This window comes from Coffea arabica, chromosome 8c (assembly GCF_036785885.1).
Source record: "Coffea arabica cultivar ET-39 chromosome 8c, Coffea Arabica ET-39 HiFi, whole genome shotgun sequence".
NCBI classification, from domain to species: Eukaryota; Viridiplantae; Streptophyta; class Magnoliopsida; order Gentianales; family Rubiaceae; genus Coffea; species Coffea arabica.
Genome location: NC_092325.1, coordinates 4354745 through 4369781, shown reverse-complemented (window position 1 = coordinate 4369781; position 15037 = coordinate 4354745). Strand labels below are relative to the sequence as shown.

The 15037-nt window shown below is 36.1% G+C and overlaps 1 protein-coding gene across 1 annotated transcript; it reads right to left on the bottom strand.

The window, feature by feature from the left end:
- Positions 1 to 11210: 11210 nt before the first annotated feature.
- LOC113707123 (phosphomevalonate kinase, peroxisomal-like) lies at positions 11211 to 13733 on the bottom strand. The gene is made up of 5 exons (XM_027229285.2): positions 13717 to 13733; positions 12907 to 13060; positions 12366 to 12463; positions 12036 to 12145; positions 11211 to 11947 (listed from the first exon to the last, which is right to left on the bottom strand). Exons 1-5 carry the CDS (start codon positions 13731 to 13733, stop codon positions 11697 to 11699), a joined length of 630 nt encoding a protein of 209 aa, XP_027085086.1. The 3' UTR covers positions 11211 to 11696.
- Positions 13734 to 15037: the final 1304 nt, after the last annotated feature.

The window sequence follows — 15037 nt, the reverse complement described above, 5'->3', positions numbered from 1 at the left end:
TTCAATCCGAAGCGAGGAGGGAATATAAGTGCACATTAAAAGTGCAGAAATTTTTCTAAACAAAAATCTCACAATAAAACGGGAAGAATGAACAACTCTTGAGACAAGATCAAACACTATCCTTAAAGTTTTAATTGCTCCCACCACAAGATACAACAAGAGGAAAGAAAACTTGTTAGCAAATGACAAGTTTTCTCTATTAAGAAAAGATCAAAATGAAAAAAAATTAGTATAATTCCTTTAATTGAGACCAGTCGATTTAAAGCAAAAGAGTTTCTTAACATTATTCAACATTTTTATAGCAAAAACATATTGTCCTAAGAGCTTAATGTGTTTATTTATCAATGTGAAATATTATTGAGCATCCTAAAATTAAACAGAGATAATATTGAATAATCACAATTAGAAACGGATAAATCAGAAACTTTAGCGAAGATTTTTGTTTGTATACACAAAAGAAAACCGAGTCCAATAGCCTTCAAGGGGTAGTTTAGTGGTAAAGCGGGCTCTTGAACTGAACAAAGGCCTGAGTTCAAATTTTTTTCTAGACTTGAATTCCCGTCTAATCTGGGTACGTTGTGGGGGGCTAGCATATCCTCTGGTTTGGTGTGTCACCTCAGGTCCAAAGTGACTCGAGTGTGGGGGGCTAGCATATCCTCTGGATCACCAAAAAAAAAAAAAAAAACTAAGTCCAATATCTGCAATCAAATGCAAAACTTTCAGCCATATTTTTGGTTAATTTTATCCAGGAAGTCATTGGCTGATATGGAATACTGAGGCAAAAGTATATGTTGAAAAAGAAGAACACAGAATTTTTAAAGAAAAAGCAATTGCGATCAATAGAGATACCTACACTGACCCCGATCCTTAAAACCAAACCAACACCGAAAACTAAAAGGCCCACAGACCTGACCTCACTTGTTTCACCCCTTCTTCTCCTTCTCCAATTAAAATCAATGTCTGGGTAATTTATGAGCAATTAGCATGTATTATCTGCAAACAATTTGAAACTACTCAACTGGTCCCCCAAACTAATGTGTGGTTTATAACCATTGTACAGTATGGACACAAATTTGCATTTGAAATCCTCTCAACGATGAGCAAAATCTTGCTTTCTAGATTCTTGATGTAAAGAGAATATCCAGCCCGGAAGCTCTGTAGCCCCTTCAATTACTAAATGAAAAACATCGAACCATGTTTTTTCCATGTTCACAACTTTAACAATCCAGGCAAGAAAAGTTGGTATAGGAAAGAGATTCTGAAAATGTCATTACTCTTAATCTCTTTGCATACAACAATATTCATTATCACATTGAATATTGATTTATCAACATAGAATTGCATTGATAAAGATACTTTTGTTAAGAACCAGACAGCAGGGCCCCTAATCCATTTGATGAGCTTAGGAAGGCACCTCAACAAAGCACTGAAGCTCATGTCACCAAGAAATGCTTAGTCCCCTCAAGTAATGGTGGATTCTGTCGCTACCAAGCCAAAAACTAATTAACCTATAGTTCAGGTAAACAAAAACTCTAAATAGGAAAACCACAATATACTTCATCATCAGTGATAAAAAAAACACACACAACAGAATTTACAAAAAATTCTCCTGACTAAAGTCCAATATGAGACACGAGTCCTGATAGGGTGTTAATTGTTAGTAATTTTATTGTTAATTTCCCCTTTTATTCTTGCCAAATATTGTTTTAATTATTAATATTTACTTATATTTGGTATTGGAGCTTAATTTCAGGAACAAAGCAGAAAATTACCAAAAAGGAGGGACTTTTATGGGAAAATGGAGACTTCTAAGGACCCTGGACTCTTGAATTGGTGGGGACCACAAGCTAGTGCAAGGCATTTAGTCATTTGGGCTTTTCAAAGAAAGCAACGTAGAGAGACTTGGAACAACAAGTACTTTGGAGGTTTTGTCCACATGTGTGGGGACCACGGATAAGAAGCATGAGTCATTTGGACTCTAGGAAAAGAAACGTACAAGACTTTGAATTTGGTGTGGAGACCACTAGAGATAGCATTAGACTTCCTTTTGGCTTTAAAAAGGGAGACAAACGTACTGAGAACTCTTATCAATCAATAGTTTTAGTTTAAGCTTTTAGCATAGTTTTAGTTTTCTTTTCTTAACTTTTTCGCATGGTTGTTCTCCATTAATGGAGGACTAACCTCTCAATTCTAGTCAAGGGGACAATTGAAGACTTGGTTCAACAATTACTGTGGGATCGAATTTATTTTAATTGTTTCCTCCATTTATTGGTATTCATATGTTTCCTGCTTTTAACTGTTATAGCTCTTGTGTATGATTGATTAGTGCGCAATAATTAATTATTCCTATAGGCTATTTTGCTAAATAGGGGTAATTGAATCCGTAATTGTTCGTTATCTCTACCTCAGTAGCAACTGGCGTAATTGGGTTTATGTCAGGGGAGCATATGATCTAGCTTAAACAAACCCTCGTAGCGTGTTTGTTGGTTAGGATTGGGCCTTTCTAATTATTAATGCAATCTAGAAATTAAATTCCACGGTCGTACCTGGGGTTATTTTTGGGTTAGAGAAATAGCTAACGGTTGTACCTTAGCTATCAAGAAATTAAGGAAGGGTTGGTTGTTTATCGCGTGCATGACAACTATAACTAATCTGTTACTAAATGTTGAAATTATCTGTGAATCAATGATCAGTGCATGAACCATTTCTGATGTGTACCCTTGGCTAGAGTTTCCCCAATCATTTATTTTAATTAATTATTTTCTGCAGTTAATTTATTTAGTTAGCATTTAATCCAAAACCCCCCATACTTTGGACTCTAGAAGAAACAAATTATCTCCAGTCCCTGTGGACTCGACCCTACTCACCGCTATATACAAAATCTGTATTTTTCTCGAGTAGGTATTTATTATTGTACAGGTTCGGCACCTGTCAATTTTTGGCGCCGTTGCCGGGGACTGATGCCAGATTAATTTGTTTCTTTTTTTAGTTCATTTTTTTATTTTATTTTCTTTTTTTTTCCTCTTATTTTTTTATATAGTTTATGGTTTCTAACACTCCGTATTTTGGTGATAGACTGGATTTTGTTTCCAGGGAAGGCAATGAGGCTTCTTTTTTTGCTAAGTTTGCGTATTCAGAGGCACTAAACTCTATTAGAGAAAGAATGGCTGCTGCAACCTGTAAAATTTGTTATGCCAGGGATCATTCAACCGGTATGTGCCCCGAATATCAAGATAATCTGAGTGTCCCATTCAATAATTATGGAGATTTTTCACCCTGGTCTCAAACGTAGTATAACCCTAATCCAAACGGGTATGATCAAGGATGGTGGGATAACTCCAGTTATAATTATACAACAGGGCCAATGAATTTTCAGCAGTATGAGTCTCAAGAATCATCATCTATGTCAGGTATGTCTCTTGAAGAAATAGTTGAATCAATAGCTATTAATACATATCAATTCCAACAGGAGACACAAAGGAGAAATGAGATGATGAAGGAGGCAATGAGTAATCTGGAAGATCAAATGTGTCTATTGACATCCAGAATAAATCGATTGGCTTCTCAATTTGAAGAATTGCCCTCGGAAACCATTGTTGATTTTGAAGAAAATAAGAGTGCAATTTGCCTGACTAGTGATGAGGAGCTGCAAGATTTTCAAGAAGAGAGATGTATAGATGCAGTTGAAGAAGAAGCCGAAAAGGAAGAAATGGAACCCCAACTGCAACCCGTTCAAGTGAAAGAATCCAGTGAAGAATCATCAAATGTGGTGACACCACCTCCATTCCCTAACCCGCATTTTCCTAACTCTTACTCTATGATTTCTGTTAATGAGATTGATTTTGTTATACCGGAAGTTTTTGAGTCTCATGGCAGAAATAAGTTGAGAGTGGAGATGGCGAAATATCTTGAACCGATAAATGCGCGTGGTGGAGGAGTGAGTGAAGAATCCAGATTATTGTTGACCGGTTTGGAGCCATCTACTAGTTCACGGAAGATCGTAGCTCGTGTGCTGAAGGATTACTCCATCTATGAGGGTTATCAGGATCACATTGAAAATGAAGCATTGAAGCGAGCCACAAGATTTTATCCTCCATGAACAAGACATAACAATGTCTAGCCAAAGACATTAAAGAAGGGCGCTTTTTGGGAGGCAACCCAAATATTGATTTTATTATTTTTCGTTGTTCACTTCTTTCATTTTTTTTGTTTCTCAGTTGAGTAGTAATGGTCTTCATATTTTTCTCTACTGTGGCAGGAAGTGCAATCTCTACTGTGGCAGGAAGTGCAATCTTGGCGTGCCCACGCGGTGTTTGACGACCAAAAAAAAAAAAAAAGAGAAAATTTCAAAAATTCAAAATAAAAACATTTTCCATTTTACACCTTCAGTTTTGATTCTCACAATTCGAAGTTTGAAATTTGAGTGTGCAAAAAAAAAAAAAAAATCCCAAAAACTATTTTTTTTTCTTTTTCTCTTTTCTTTTTCTTTCTTTCTTTCTTCTTTTTCTTTCTTCCTTTCTTTTCTTTCTTTCCTTTCCTTTTCTTTCCTTTTCTTCTTCTTCTCTGCCGTTCCCCAGTTTTCCACTTTTCCTTCTCTTCTTTTGTTCGTCCGCCGCCGCCCGCCGCCTCGCCACCAGCTCGCGCGCCTCCTCCTAAGCTCTGCCCGCGGCCGTCCACCCACAGCGCGGCTCCGCTACCAGCGCTCGCAGCTCCTCCTGAGCTCGCGCACCTCCAACGCCACCAGGTGCCGCCGCACTTCCACGACTCTCCACCGCCAGCAGCCACCTCCATCTTCCTTCACTGCACGCCGCTGACCACCAACTCCCTCTCCTTTTGTGCGCGTCGCTGTCCACAGACACGCCACCCCCACCTCACTTCTCTCTCTCCCGCGGCCATCATCAGCTCCGCCTCACCTCACGCCAACCTCCAGCAGCTCCACCATCGCCACCTCCTTGCTGCGCGTCACCACCTGCCCAAAATTGGCAGGTGGAGGTATTCCAATTTCCACCTTGATTAGTATTTCTCTGGTCCTTAAATTGCTGGAATTTACGTTTTTGTTTCTTGGGTGTCTTGATGGATACAAGCAGGAGGTGATTTGGGCATTTTCTGGGGCTAATTTTGGGTGAAATTCAATTTATTTGCTACCTCATTTGGGGGTGCTCTCTGGTATTGATTATATTGTTGAATATTGTTTGGGTTTTGACTACTTGAGATTTCTATTGCATCTGGGAGATAAAATTTGACGGCTCTTGTGCCAGTTCATTTGTTTGGGAATTGTTGCGGTTGATTTAGGAGGTAGTTTCCAATTGCTTGTTGTTTTGATTTCTGCTCATTTTTGGTGCTACTTGGTGTGTTCGGATTTATCAGGTGCAGTGGGTTGGCCATTTGATTTAATTTTTTTTTCCTGAACCTGCAGCGGAGGTACTGGATGTGGTGTTGACTAAAATTTCTTATTCCTTTATGCTTGACTGCCTACTTGATTCTTGGGTTTTAGTGCTTAAATTGTATCTCAAATCCTAAACGGTGGTTGCTAGAATTGCCTATTGCTTGGCCCAATTGCTAGGTTTGGTCGCTTGAAGTGGGTAATTGAATGTCCAATTGGTGACATTTGTTGAGTTTCACTTGCTCCAATTGGTTGAATTCATTGCTCTGTTGGGGTCCCTACTGGTATCACTTGAGTTCTGCTTTGTTAGTTTCTGTATCGTGCCCCTTGATCTTATTTTGACTGAATTGGAGACCCAGTGCATATTCATTCAATTTGCTGTGTTGTTAGGGTACTTTTCTAGCCTTTGGGGTGCCTCAGTTGTGCTTTTTATTAATTGGGTTAGCCATGTGGTTCCCTTCTTTCCTGTGTATACACCAGTGGTACTGGTTGTGCTAATTTGCTTACAATTTCTTATTTCGATATGATTGAGCATCTGTGACTGAGTATCCTTCGATCTTGCTGCTTTGTTGGGATCGTTTTTGGTGTCAAGTGAGTATCATTTGGTACTTTCTGCCTGGAGTCTATTGAGCTGCCTTTGGTTGGGGTTTATTGCATTTAATTGGTGCATTGGATGGCTCCCATGCCATTTCCATTGCTTATTGAAGTAGGTTGCCTCTATTTGCCTTGTGTGGGAGTATTTAGTCCTTATCAATTCAATTGCTAAGCCCATTGGAGTACTTGCAGCGATTTTGAGTTGCATTATTTCTGCATTGACTAACATTCGGACCACCATTGCTTATTGTTTGTAATAGCTGCTTTGTTGAGAATTTCGCCTATTTTGACTGCATTTGTTCATTCTCCTTGGTTGGCTGCTTGATTGAAAGCTCAGAGCTTGTGACTAAGTTGTTATTGCTTAAATTCTAACCTGCTATTACTAGACTTGCTGAATTTTAGGGGACATTTGTTGCGATTTTGGGTAAAATTGAGTTCATTTGTTGCGATTTGTTGATTTATTTAGACTCTATTACCGCTTCTAGTCTGTTTGATCGCCATATTCGTTGGAATTGACTGCGTTCAAGCACATTGTTGGACGTCCTCGGCCATTGATTGAAACTGCTGCATTGTTTGGAAATTTGCTGGTTTGATGTTCTCTGTTGCACTCTAGTTCGCCTGGATCAAGACGCACGTCGGAGCTCTCCTCCCCTCTGCAATCTTTCACTGCCGCGCACTACCGTAGCACCATTTTCACTCCACCGTTCCCACCTATTCCATAGCTGCCCAAGACCTTCCACCACGTATTCAGGGAAGTGTAGTTGTCCTATTCGCTTTTCTTTACTTTATGATCTCCATTGAGGACAATGTCGGATTTAGGTGTGGGGGGAGAGCTGTGGTACAGTTGGTATTTCTGGTATTCAGTTTTTAGTTTTTTTTCCTTTATTTTCGTTGTTATTTGTTCTATTTTTTCGTTTATTTTCTTTTTACTTTTACTAGTGATCAGTTTTATGTGAATACCAAGTTTGATACTGGATTGCTGTTTCTAATTCTGCTATTGCCAAGTTTTAGTAATAAAAGGATATCAAGTTGATGTAGTTGAGTTCAGGAACATCTCTTTGGTGAATATCAATAATTGCTTAACTTTTCTTATTTTTGGTTAACTTCTCTAGGCATGGGGAATGATTGTTAGCATTTTTCATGTAAATTGGTCCATTTATTAATTTTAGTTCTCCATGTCTGGAAATTTGAGGCTGGCTGCTGTTAATCTTGTGTTGCTTTTAGATATCGTGCTATATGATTGTAAATAAAGGGTGACTGTACTCCGCTAGTTATCACTACTGAGTAACCGGGGATTTTCACCTAAAGTGTCGATTCTCGCGTCAAAAGGTAGTGATTGCTATGAGTGCGTGGTCCCGTAGCGATTGGAGCTGAGTAACCGGGCTCCTCCATCTATCAAATGTTGGAGTTCGCGTCAAAAGGCTCTAATGGCTAGAAACTAAGTCTTTTGTCATTTATTGGAAAAAAAAGTGGAAGAATGTGAAAAAGAGTAAAGTAAAGTTTGTGTTAGTATTAAAAAAAAATAAAAAAAAATAAAAAAAAAGTCAGCTTGCCTATTTGTGATCTTAATGTCGAGATTTTGGTTAGTAATTGGACCGTTTGCTGATAAATGTGAGCAACCATTCCTTTTTCTTAGATTAGTTTGCTTTAAATTGGAGGAGTTGGTAGTTTAGATGCTAACCGGGGTGATTTTTCTTGGATCTTGACCTGTGTCGTTTGATATATGATTTTCTTGGTGTCTTGGCAATACGGTAGTTGGAGTAACAGCCATGGTCAAATTTTGGTGTTCAATTGTTGTTCCCATGCTTGAGGGCAAGCATGATTTAGGTGTGGGGGGAATTGATAGGGTGTTAATTGTTAGTAATTTTATTGTTAATTTCCCCTTTTATTCTTGCCAAATATTGTTTTAATTATTAATATTTACTTATATTTGGTATTGGAGCTTAATTTCAGGAACAAAGCAGAAAATTACCAAAAAGTAGGGACTTTTATGGGAAAATGGAGACTTCTAAGGACCCTGGACTCTTGAATTGGTGGGGACCACAAGCTAGTGCAAGGCATTTAGTCATTTGGGCTTTTCAAAGAAAGCAACGTAGAGAGACTTGGAACAACAAGTACTTTGGAGGTTTTGTCCACATGTGTGGGGACCACGGATAAGAAGCATGAGTCATTTGGACTCTAGGAAAAGAAACGTACAAGACTTTGAATTTGGTGTGGAGACCACTAGAGATAGCATTAGACTTCCTTTTGGCTTTAAAAAGGGAGACAAACGTACTGAGAACTCTTATCAATCAATAGTTTTAGTTTAAGCTTTTAGCATAGTTTTAGTTTTCTTTTCTTAGCTTTTTCGCATGGTTGTTCTCCATTAATGGAGGACTAACCTCTCAATTCTAGTCAAGGGGACAATTGAAGACTTGGTTCAACAATTACTGTGAGATCGAATTTATTTTAATTGTTTCCTCCATTTATTGGTATTCATATGTTTCCTGCTTTTAACTGTTATAGCTCTTGTGTATGATTGATTAGTGCGCAATAATTAATTATTCATATAGGCTATTTTGCTAAATAGGGGTAATTGAATCCGTAATTGTTCGTTATCTCTACCTCAGTAGCAACTGGCGTAATTGGGTTTATGTCAGGGGAGCATATGATCTAGCTTAAACAAACCCTCGTAGCGTGTTTGTTGGTTAGGATTGGGCCTTTCTAATTATTAATGCAATTTAGAAATTAAATTCCACGGTCGTACCTGGGGTTATTTTTGGGTTAGAGAAATAGCTAACGGTCGTACCTTAGCTATCAAGAAATTAAGGAAGGGTTGGTTGTTTATCGCGTGCATGACAACTATAACTAATCTGTTACTAAATGTTGGAATTATCTGTGAATCAATGATCAGTGCATGAACCATTTCTGATGTGTACCCTTGGCTAGAGTTTCCCCAATCATTTATTTTAATTAAATATTTTCTGCAGTTAATTTATTTAGTTAGCATTTAATCCAAAACCCCCCATACTTTGGACTCTAGAAGAAACAAATTATCCCCAATCCCTGTGGACTCGACCCTACTCACCGCTATATACAAAATCTGTATTTTTCTCGAGTAGGTATTTATTATTGTACAGGTTCGGCACCTGTCAAGTCCCAATTCTTTTCTTTCGTCCTTTTTTTTGGTGGTTTCATATGAGAAGAGTACTACTATCAGGCAACATTTTGAGCCCGATTACATGAGCATATTTATCAGTTCGCCTTCAAAAAGCAAGGAAGTGAGCGAATCGGGTGAAAATGGCAAAGCTACTGTAATCGGGTGAAAAAAAAAAAAAAACCTGAAGTGCTCGTGAAAATATCTTTTAATCAAAATTAAAAAAGGGCAAATTATATTTTACCCCCCTGTGGTTTAGCATTTTTTTACATAACCCCCATATGGTTTCAAAAACTATACATAACTCCTTCATGATTTGAATTAAAGTGTCAAAGTGACGAAAATAGTCACTCGTAACGGAATTTCTAAAAATATCGAAATTACCTTTATAAATACATGACACATTAACCCCGTATGATTTTTTTATTTTACTATATAACCCCCTTATGGTTTTCAAAATATACACATAACCCCCCTTGGTTAATAAATAATTTTCAACTTTACATAAGGGTATTTTTGACATTTTAGGTGACTCCGTTACGAATGGTCATTCCCGTCACTTTGACACTTTAATCCAAACCATAAGGGGGTTATGTATAGTTTTTAAAACCATAGGAGGGTTATATAAAAAAAGGTTAAACCTTGTAATCTAGGATGTGTCTATCTCACTATGGAACACACCATTATAGACTTTTATGGATAACTAATAATAGTGCCAAAGCAAAAAATTTCCAACAAATGGGTGGTACTAGCTTCACAGTTCTGTTAATCGAGTTTGAGTCGAGCATTAGAATTAGATGATCCCATAATAATGCTAAGGATGGTTTGAAAATTATGTGATTTTTCAATATTCCAATTATGCAAAAGACTATCCTTGTGATAAAAGATGGATATTTCTCGTGGCATTTGGTTAGTGAAGAAAAGTCATTGTAAAACGAATTAGTTGACCTGAGATAAGTTGAAGTTTTTTAAATATACTAAAATTCTATATTAAATCTTTATTTTTAAGTTATCTGTGTCGTCATTGTTTGTGTAATTTGGCCGAGGTATCAAGAGTTAGGGCACATTTATGTATCAAAATATTATATACACTGTAATTTTAAGGGTCATAGAAGTCTACAAATCATTAATAGCCTTCTAATATAAATAAATCTCTCAATTTCATCTTAAGTTTATCATTAAATTTTAGATAATATTATCCCTTAAAATCTCAAAGGGTGAAAACTTTCTCGATTTATTAAAACTTTAGACATTTAGATTGTGTCTGTGACAAAAATCACAGCATCTATGAATTTGTGAGAAATAGGGGTGAGGTGAGGGAGAGAGGGAAGAGAAGGAGGGGGGAAAGGAGAGGAGAGGAGGAGTGAGGGAGGAAGAAAGAAGGAAGGAAAAGCGGAAGGACAAGAGATAGGGTGAGAGAAAAAAATGGTGTTGGGGGAGGGGGGAGGGCGAAGAAGGGTGCTTGCGGAATGCCAGCCGATAATGATGGGTTGAAACGACGGAGGAAGAAGAAGAAAAGAGAAAAGAAAGAAAAAACTTTGTGTATTTTTGACTTTTTGGGGTGTATATTTTGAAAAATCGTAGAGTATTTTAGAAAGTTATTAGAGACAAAGTTATAAAAAAATTGTGTGTATTAAAAATAGGCCAAAAAAACTTGCCTCCCAAACAAAAGCAATGTACGCGCAAACTGATATAAAGCACTACCTTTTCATTAAATTAATTGATAGAACTAAGAAAGAGAGCCTATCAAAAAAAAAAAAAAAAGAGTAAGAAAGAGAGATAACCGACTGTACCATTATCACACACACCATAGTTAATTCCCAAATTTCAGTTTTTCTATTCCAATGAGATGTTTACCATTATGACACAAAATTTTGAGCTACAATTCTGTGAGGACGTCATTTCCATTTGGAAAAGTAAGAAAAGGAGATAATCGAGTCAAAGTCAAAATTGGAAACATATGGTGAACGGTTTAATCCCCAAGAACACTTACATATGTTGATGTATATGGTAACATGGTTGAACAGATTATTCATGAGCTTGTGAAGGCACCCCAACAAAGCACGAAAGCCAAAAAAAAAACTTTATCAAGTCCTATGTGGAAACAGAGGTTGATTCAAATTCACAAGTATACATCAATGTTCTAAAGAAAATAAATTTTGCTAACACGAGTTCCTAAAATCAGTGGGTCTGGTAAATCTAGTAAGTACATCATTTTTCTTCAATTAGATAGAGTCAGCAGCTTCAAATATCTAAAATTTCCTAATATAAAAGACTGATCTAATTTAGTTTTTTGTAGTCGTTTCTCAATCTGCAAGGGAAAGTTCCACTTCAGAATCTCACATATATAAGTTGATCTTAGAAAAGTTTCATTCAATTATGAAAGTATACAGTGACATATACGAAACAATAAGATCCAAATAACAAAATCCATTCTTATATTGGTTAGTTAACTGGAAAGCATGACTACCTCAAGAAGATATTGAACTACAAATCTTTGCTAAACATGAACAGGAACCTCACAATGATATAAGTAATAGATGATTGTGCCGAAGGAAGCTAAGAGAACATCAATTGCAAGAGTCAAACTGAGTAAGCTTTTATTATTATGAAACCTGGCACTCGAACAACTAGCAAATTGCTTTTTGGTGCATAGATATGATTCAAGTCAACCACTAATTTAGAGACAGCCATTGTGTTAAGAGGGACAAGAAGGAAATGATCACTAAACACCACTAAGCTGTCACGGCTTGAAGATACATGACAGGAAACGTGAAATACCTGATTCCTATATGAATAAAACTCATTGCATCCTAGAATCGTAATATCAAGACCTGCATGACTAATCCATCAGCAACTTGGATTCATTTATATTCATTCAGCTTAACGAACAAATATGAAGAGTGAAATGTCAGACATTACCTTGCAAAAGTATCTTTTGTAATGCATCTGTCTTGTCTTTGCCAAATTTTGCATGAGCTGCTGCCACTGCATATTGGACCGCATGTTCTACAAAGGGGTTTCTTGAGGCACTGCTATTAAGCCAACAACATAAGGCATTACTCCAGTGAATTCCATTTAATACATGAATCCTTTGCATGTGGTTTTTAAAACACGAATCCAATCCAGAATTCCACAAAAGCATACATATATCTAATTGTAAAATTGCAAACAAAAATGATTGAAGTTAAATGGAAAGACATCAGCAGATATAGTTCGACCAACGTAAGGCGTGAAAACAGATAGACTTACCTTGAAGACACAGGCTGAAGAGTTAAATGTTTGAGGGACAATTTGTATATAGTTTCTCTCGACATCTGTGGAGAAGTTAATTTTACATCTGTCCATGCCTAAAAGTTAATAAGAACAAACTCTATTCAAATTCTGCGAAATAAATTGATTATGGTTAAAGATACATAGGTAGAGAAAAAAGACACTTCATACAGTTACATACTAGAGAGAGGTTGATTAAGAATGAAGAAACTTAGGTAAAACATGCCTGCTTCAAATAAAAGATCAATTCAAGTAACCTCGTTAAAGCCCATCCTAATATAAGACATAGTCCTTTTATCATTTGGTTATCAAATGGCACCAAATTAATTACTTCATAGGGCTTCTAACTTTCTTAAATAATATGGGTTTCTTTATCCTCTACTGAACCAAGCATTCTTCTCAGGGAGTAAACTTCGGACAAATAGTATTCAAACTTATGACTTGCATAATAAAGAATGAAGTGGAAAATACTTATTACTGAAAGAAAAGTTCACAATATGAAAAAAAAAAAAAGACTCACCCAAGCCCAACTCTCAGGTTTGATTTCCTCATAAAGTGGCTTCACTATGGCATAAAATCGTGCATTTGTGCTCAGGACAATCCCTGCATTAGGCCTCTCCAAAATTAGATAACCTCCAGTCATCAAAACCTTTCCAGGAGCAGAAGCAATCCTGCTCAAATATCATTCATGTTAAAATCAGCTAATTCTATTTCATAAAATAATAAGGCAGAAACAATAAAGTTTACATCAAAAACCCAATATCACATCCAAAATGAAAAGCAGAAAAAGATTCTTCCTTTTTTCTCTTTTGGCCAACAACCATATATCCTACGACCAAGAAACTGAAATGCAAGAAATGTAACAATGAAACAGACACGGCAGATTGAATACTTCAACTGGGGTAAATTGATGGTTGGATGATCGAATGGTTTGATGTCAAAAACCCAAAAAATTTCGGATTCAATGCGATTTATTGATCTCTTGGTTATATATCAATTGAATTAAGTCTTCTCAAAAGCAATTCTAAGCATAATTCCTCCAAATGTTGATAAACAAAAAGGGATAGATTAACTTACTAATAACCGATGCAAGGATGGAGAGAAGAAGATGCAGATGGTATTGTTGTGCTCAAGTACGTTCTGGGATTCGCAGATTCGGATTCAAGTGATCAGTATCTTCTTCTTTTTTTTTATTTCCTCTTTGTTGGGACAACGACAAGGAATAAAAGCAGCAAGGGCAATAAAACAATTACTGCTCTTTGTTGACTCAATTTGTTAAAACTTCAAGCCTGCGTAGCTACTTCTCAGTTTTCAGTTCTCAGTCGCTGACTTGGGAACGTGGTCCATTTCTCACTGTGCAACAGATCAGGCACTTACCAAGTACTACAGCGTAAAAGAACCAACCACCTTTGCTTTAAAGTCGTTGGCTGCCGAAAGAGTTTTAAGGCTCTTCTTGGTGCAGGTCAAGAGATTTGGGATTGAATTTCTTGATTTGCATTCACCTTTAGTATTTTTTGAAAATTTCACAGTTCCCTTCAGATTCTCTCTTGACCCATTTGAATCCATCTCTTCCCTCTTAGTAGAGTAGGTGTAGATATAGAATAGAACAAACTACCGTGTCGACAAAATAAAAAAAATAAAATAAAAGAATTTTTATTTTTTATTTTCTTTGTTTATTATTTACTAGTATTATGTAACATATATTAACAGATCATAAGAAGAGAAAAAAACAAATGAAACAAATGAGTACATTTTCGAACATTTTAAAAGTGCTTAGAATATTAACCTTTAATTAGAATTCAATTTAGCAAAATAACTTTTAAAAAAAATCATAATATCAATTATCTCATCCGTTCCTCATCCCACAACAAATAATGTGTTTGGACAAGAGATTATTTGGAATAACACTCTATAACACTTTTTATAGTATGATGTGTGTAAGGTAAAAATGTGATTGAAAATTATGTTTATGATACAAGTTGACAAATATTTGACTTTTTTTTTTTAAACAAATCAAGCTAACCAAACAGACCAATATCAGCTTCGCCTTCGAATTTCTACATATAATCCTACTTTTTGAAAATCTTGGGATCACGGACAATCAAATGAAATAAAGTTGGACCTTTTTATAAAAGAAAGGAATGGAGTAAGGTTGCAAGCAAAGCGTAATCCAATGTTTGGTTACTTTTTTGAACTCTGGATTAATGATTTTATAGCAAAACTCAATTGTTATGTACATTGATGGTTGGATCAATCCTAGAATCAGAATAAATTTATTTGTCGTTCTCGGAAATCTCACCAAGCCCCTTCCCGGCCCCGCCCTGCTTCTCTTGCAGGGACATTTGCGAAACTAATAAAAATTTATTATATAATTTTATTATAGTCAAATTTTAGCAAATAAATATTAAAATATTAAAATATTAACATATCATCAAGTTGTTATTTATTGTAATTTCACAATTTAAACTTATAAAAACAATCAAACAAAAGCTATTTGAATACAATAATGGAATAAATATAACTAAAGTAGTCAAGTTTTCACTTTTAGCGCAAATACAATCACTAATTCATTATTGTACTTGTGTATTTTTTTTTTTGAGAAAAAAGTGTTATTGTATTAAGTGTAATTAAGAATTTAGTATAAATGTATT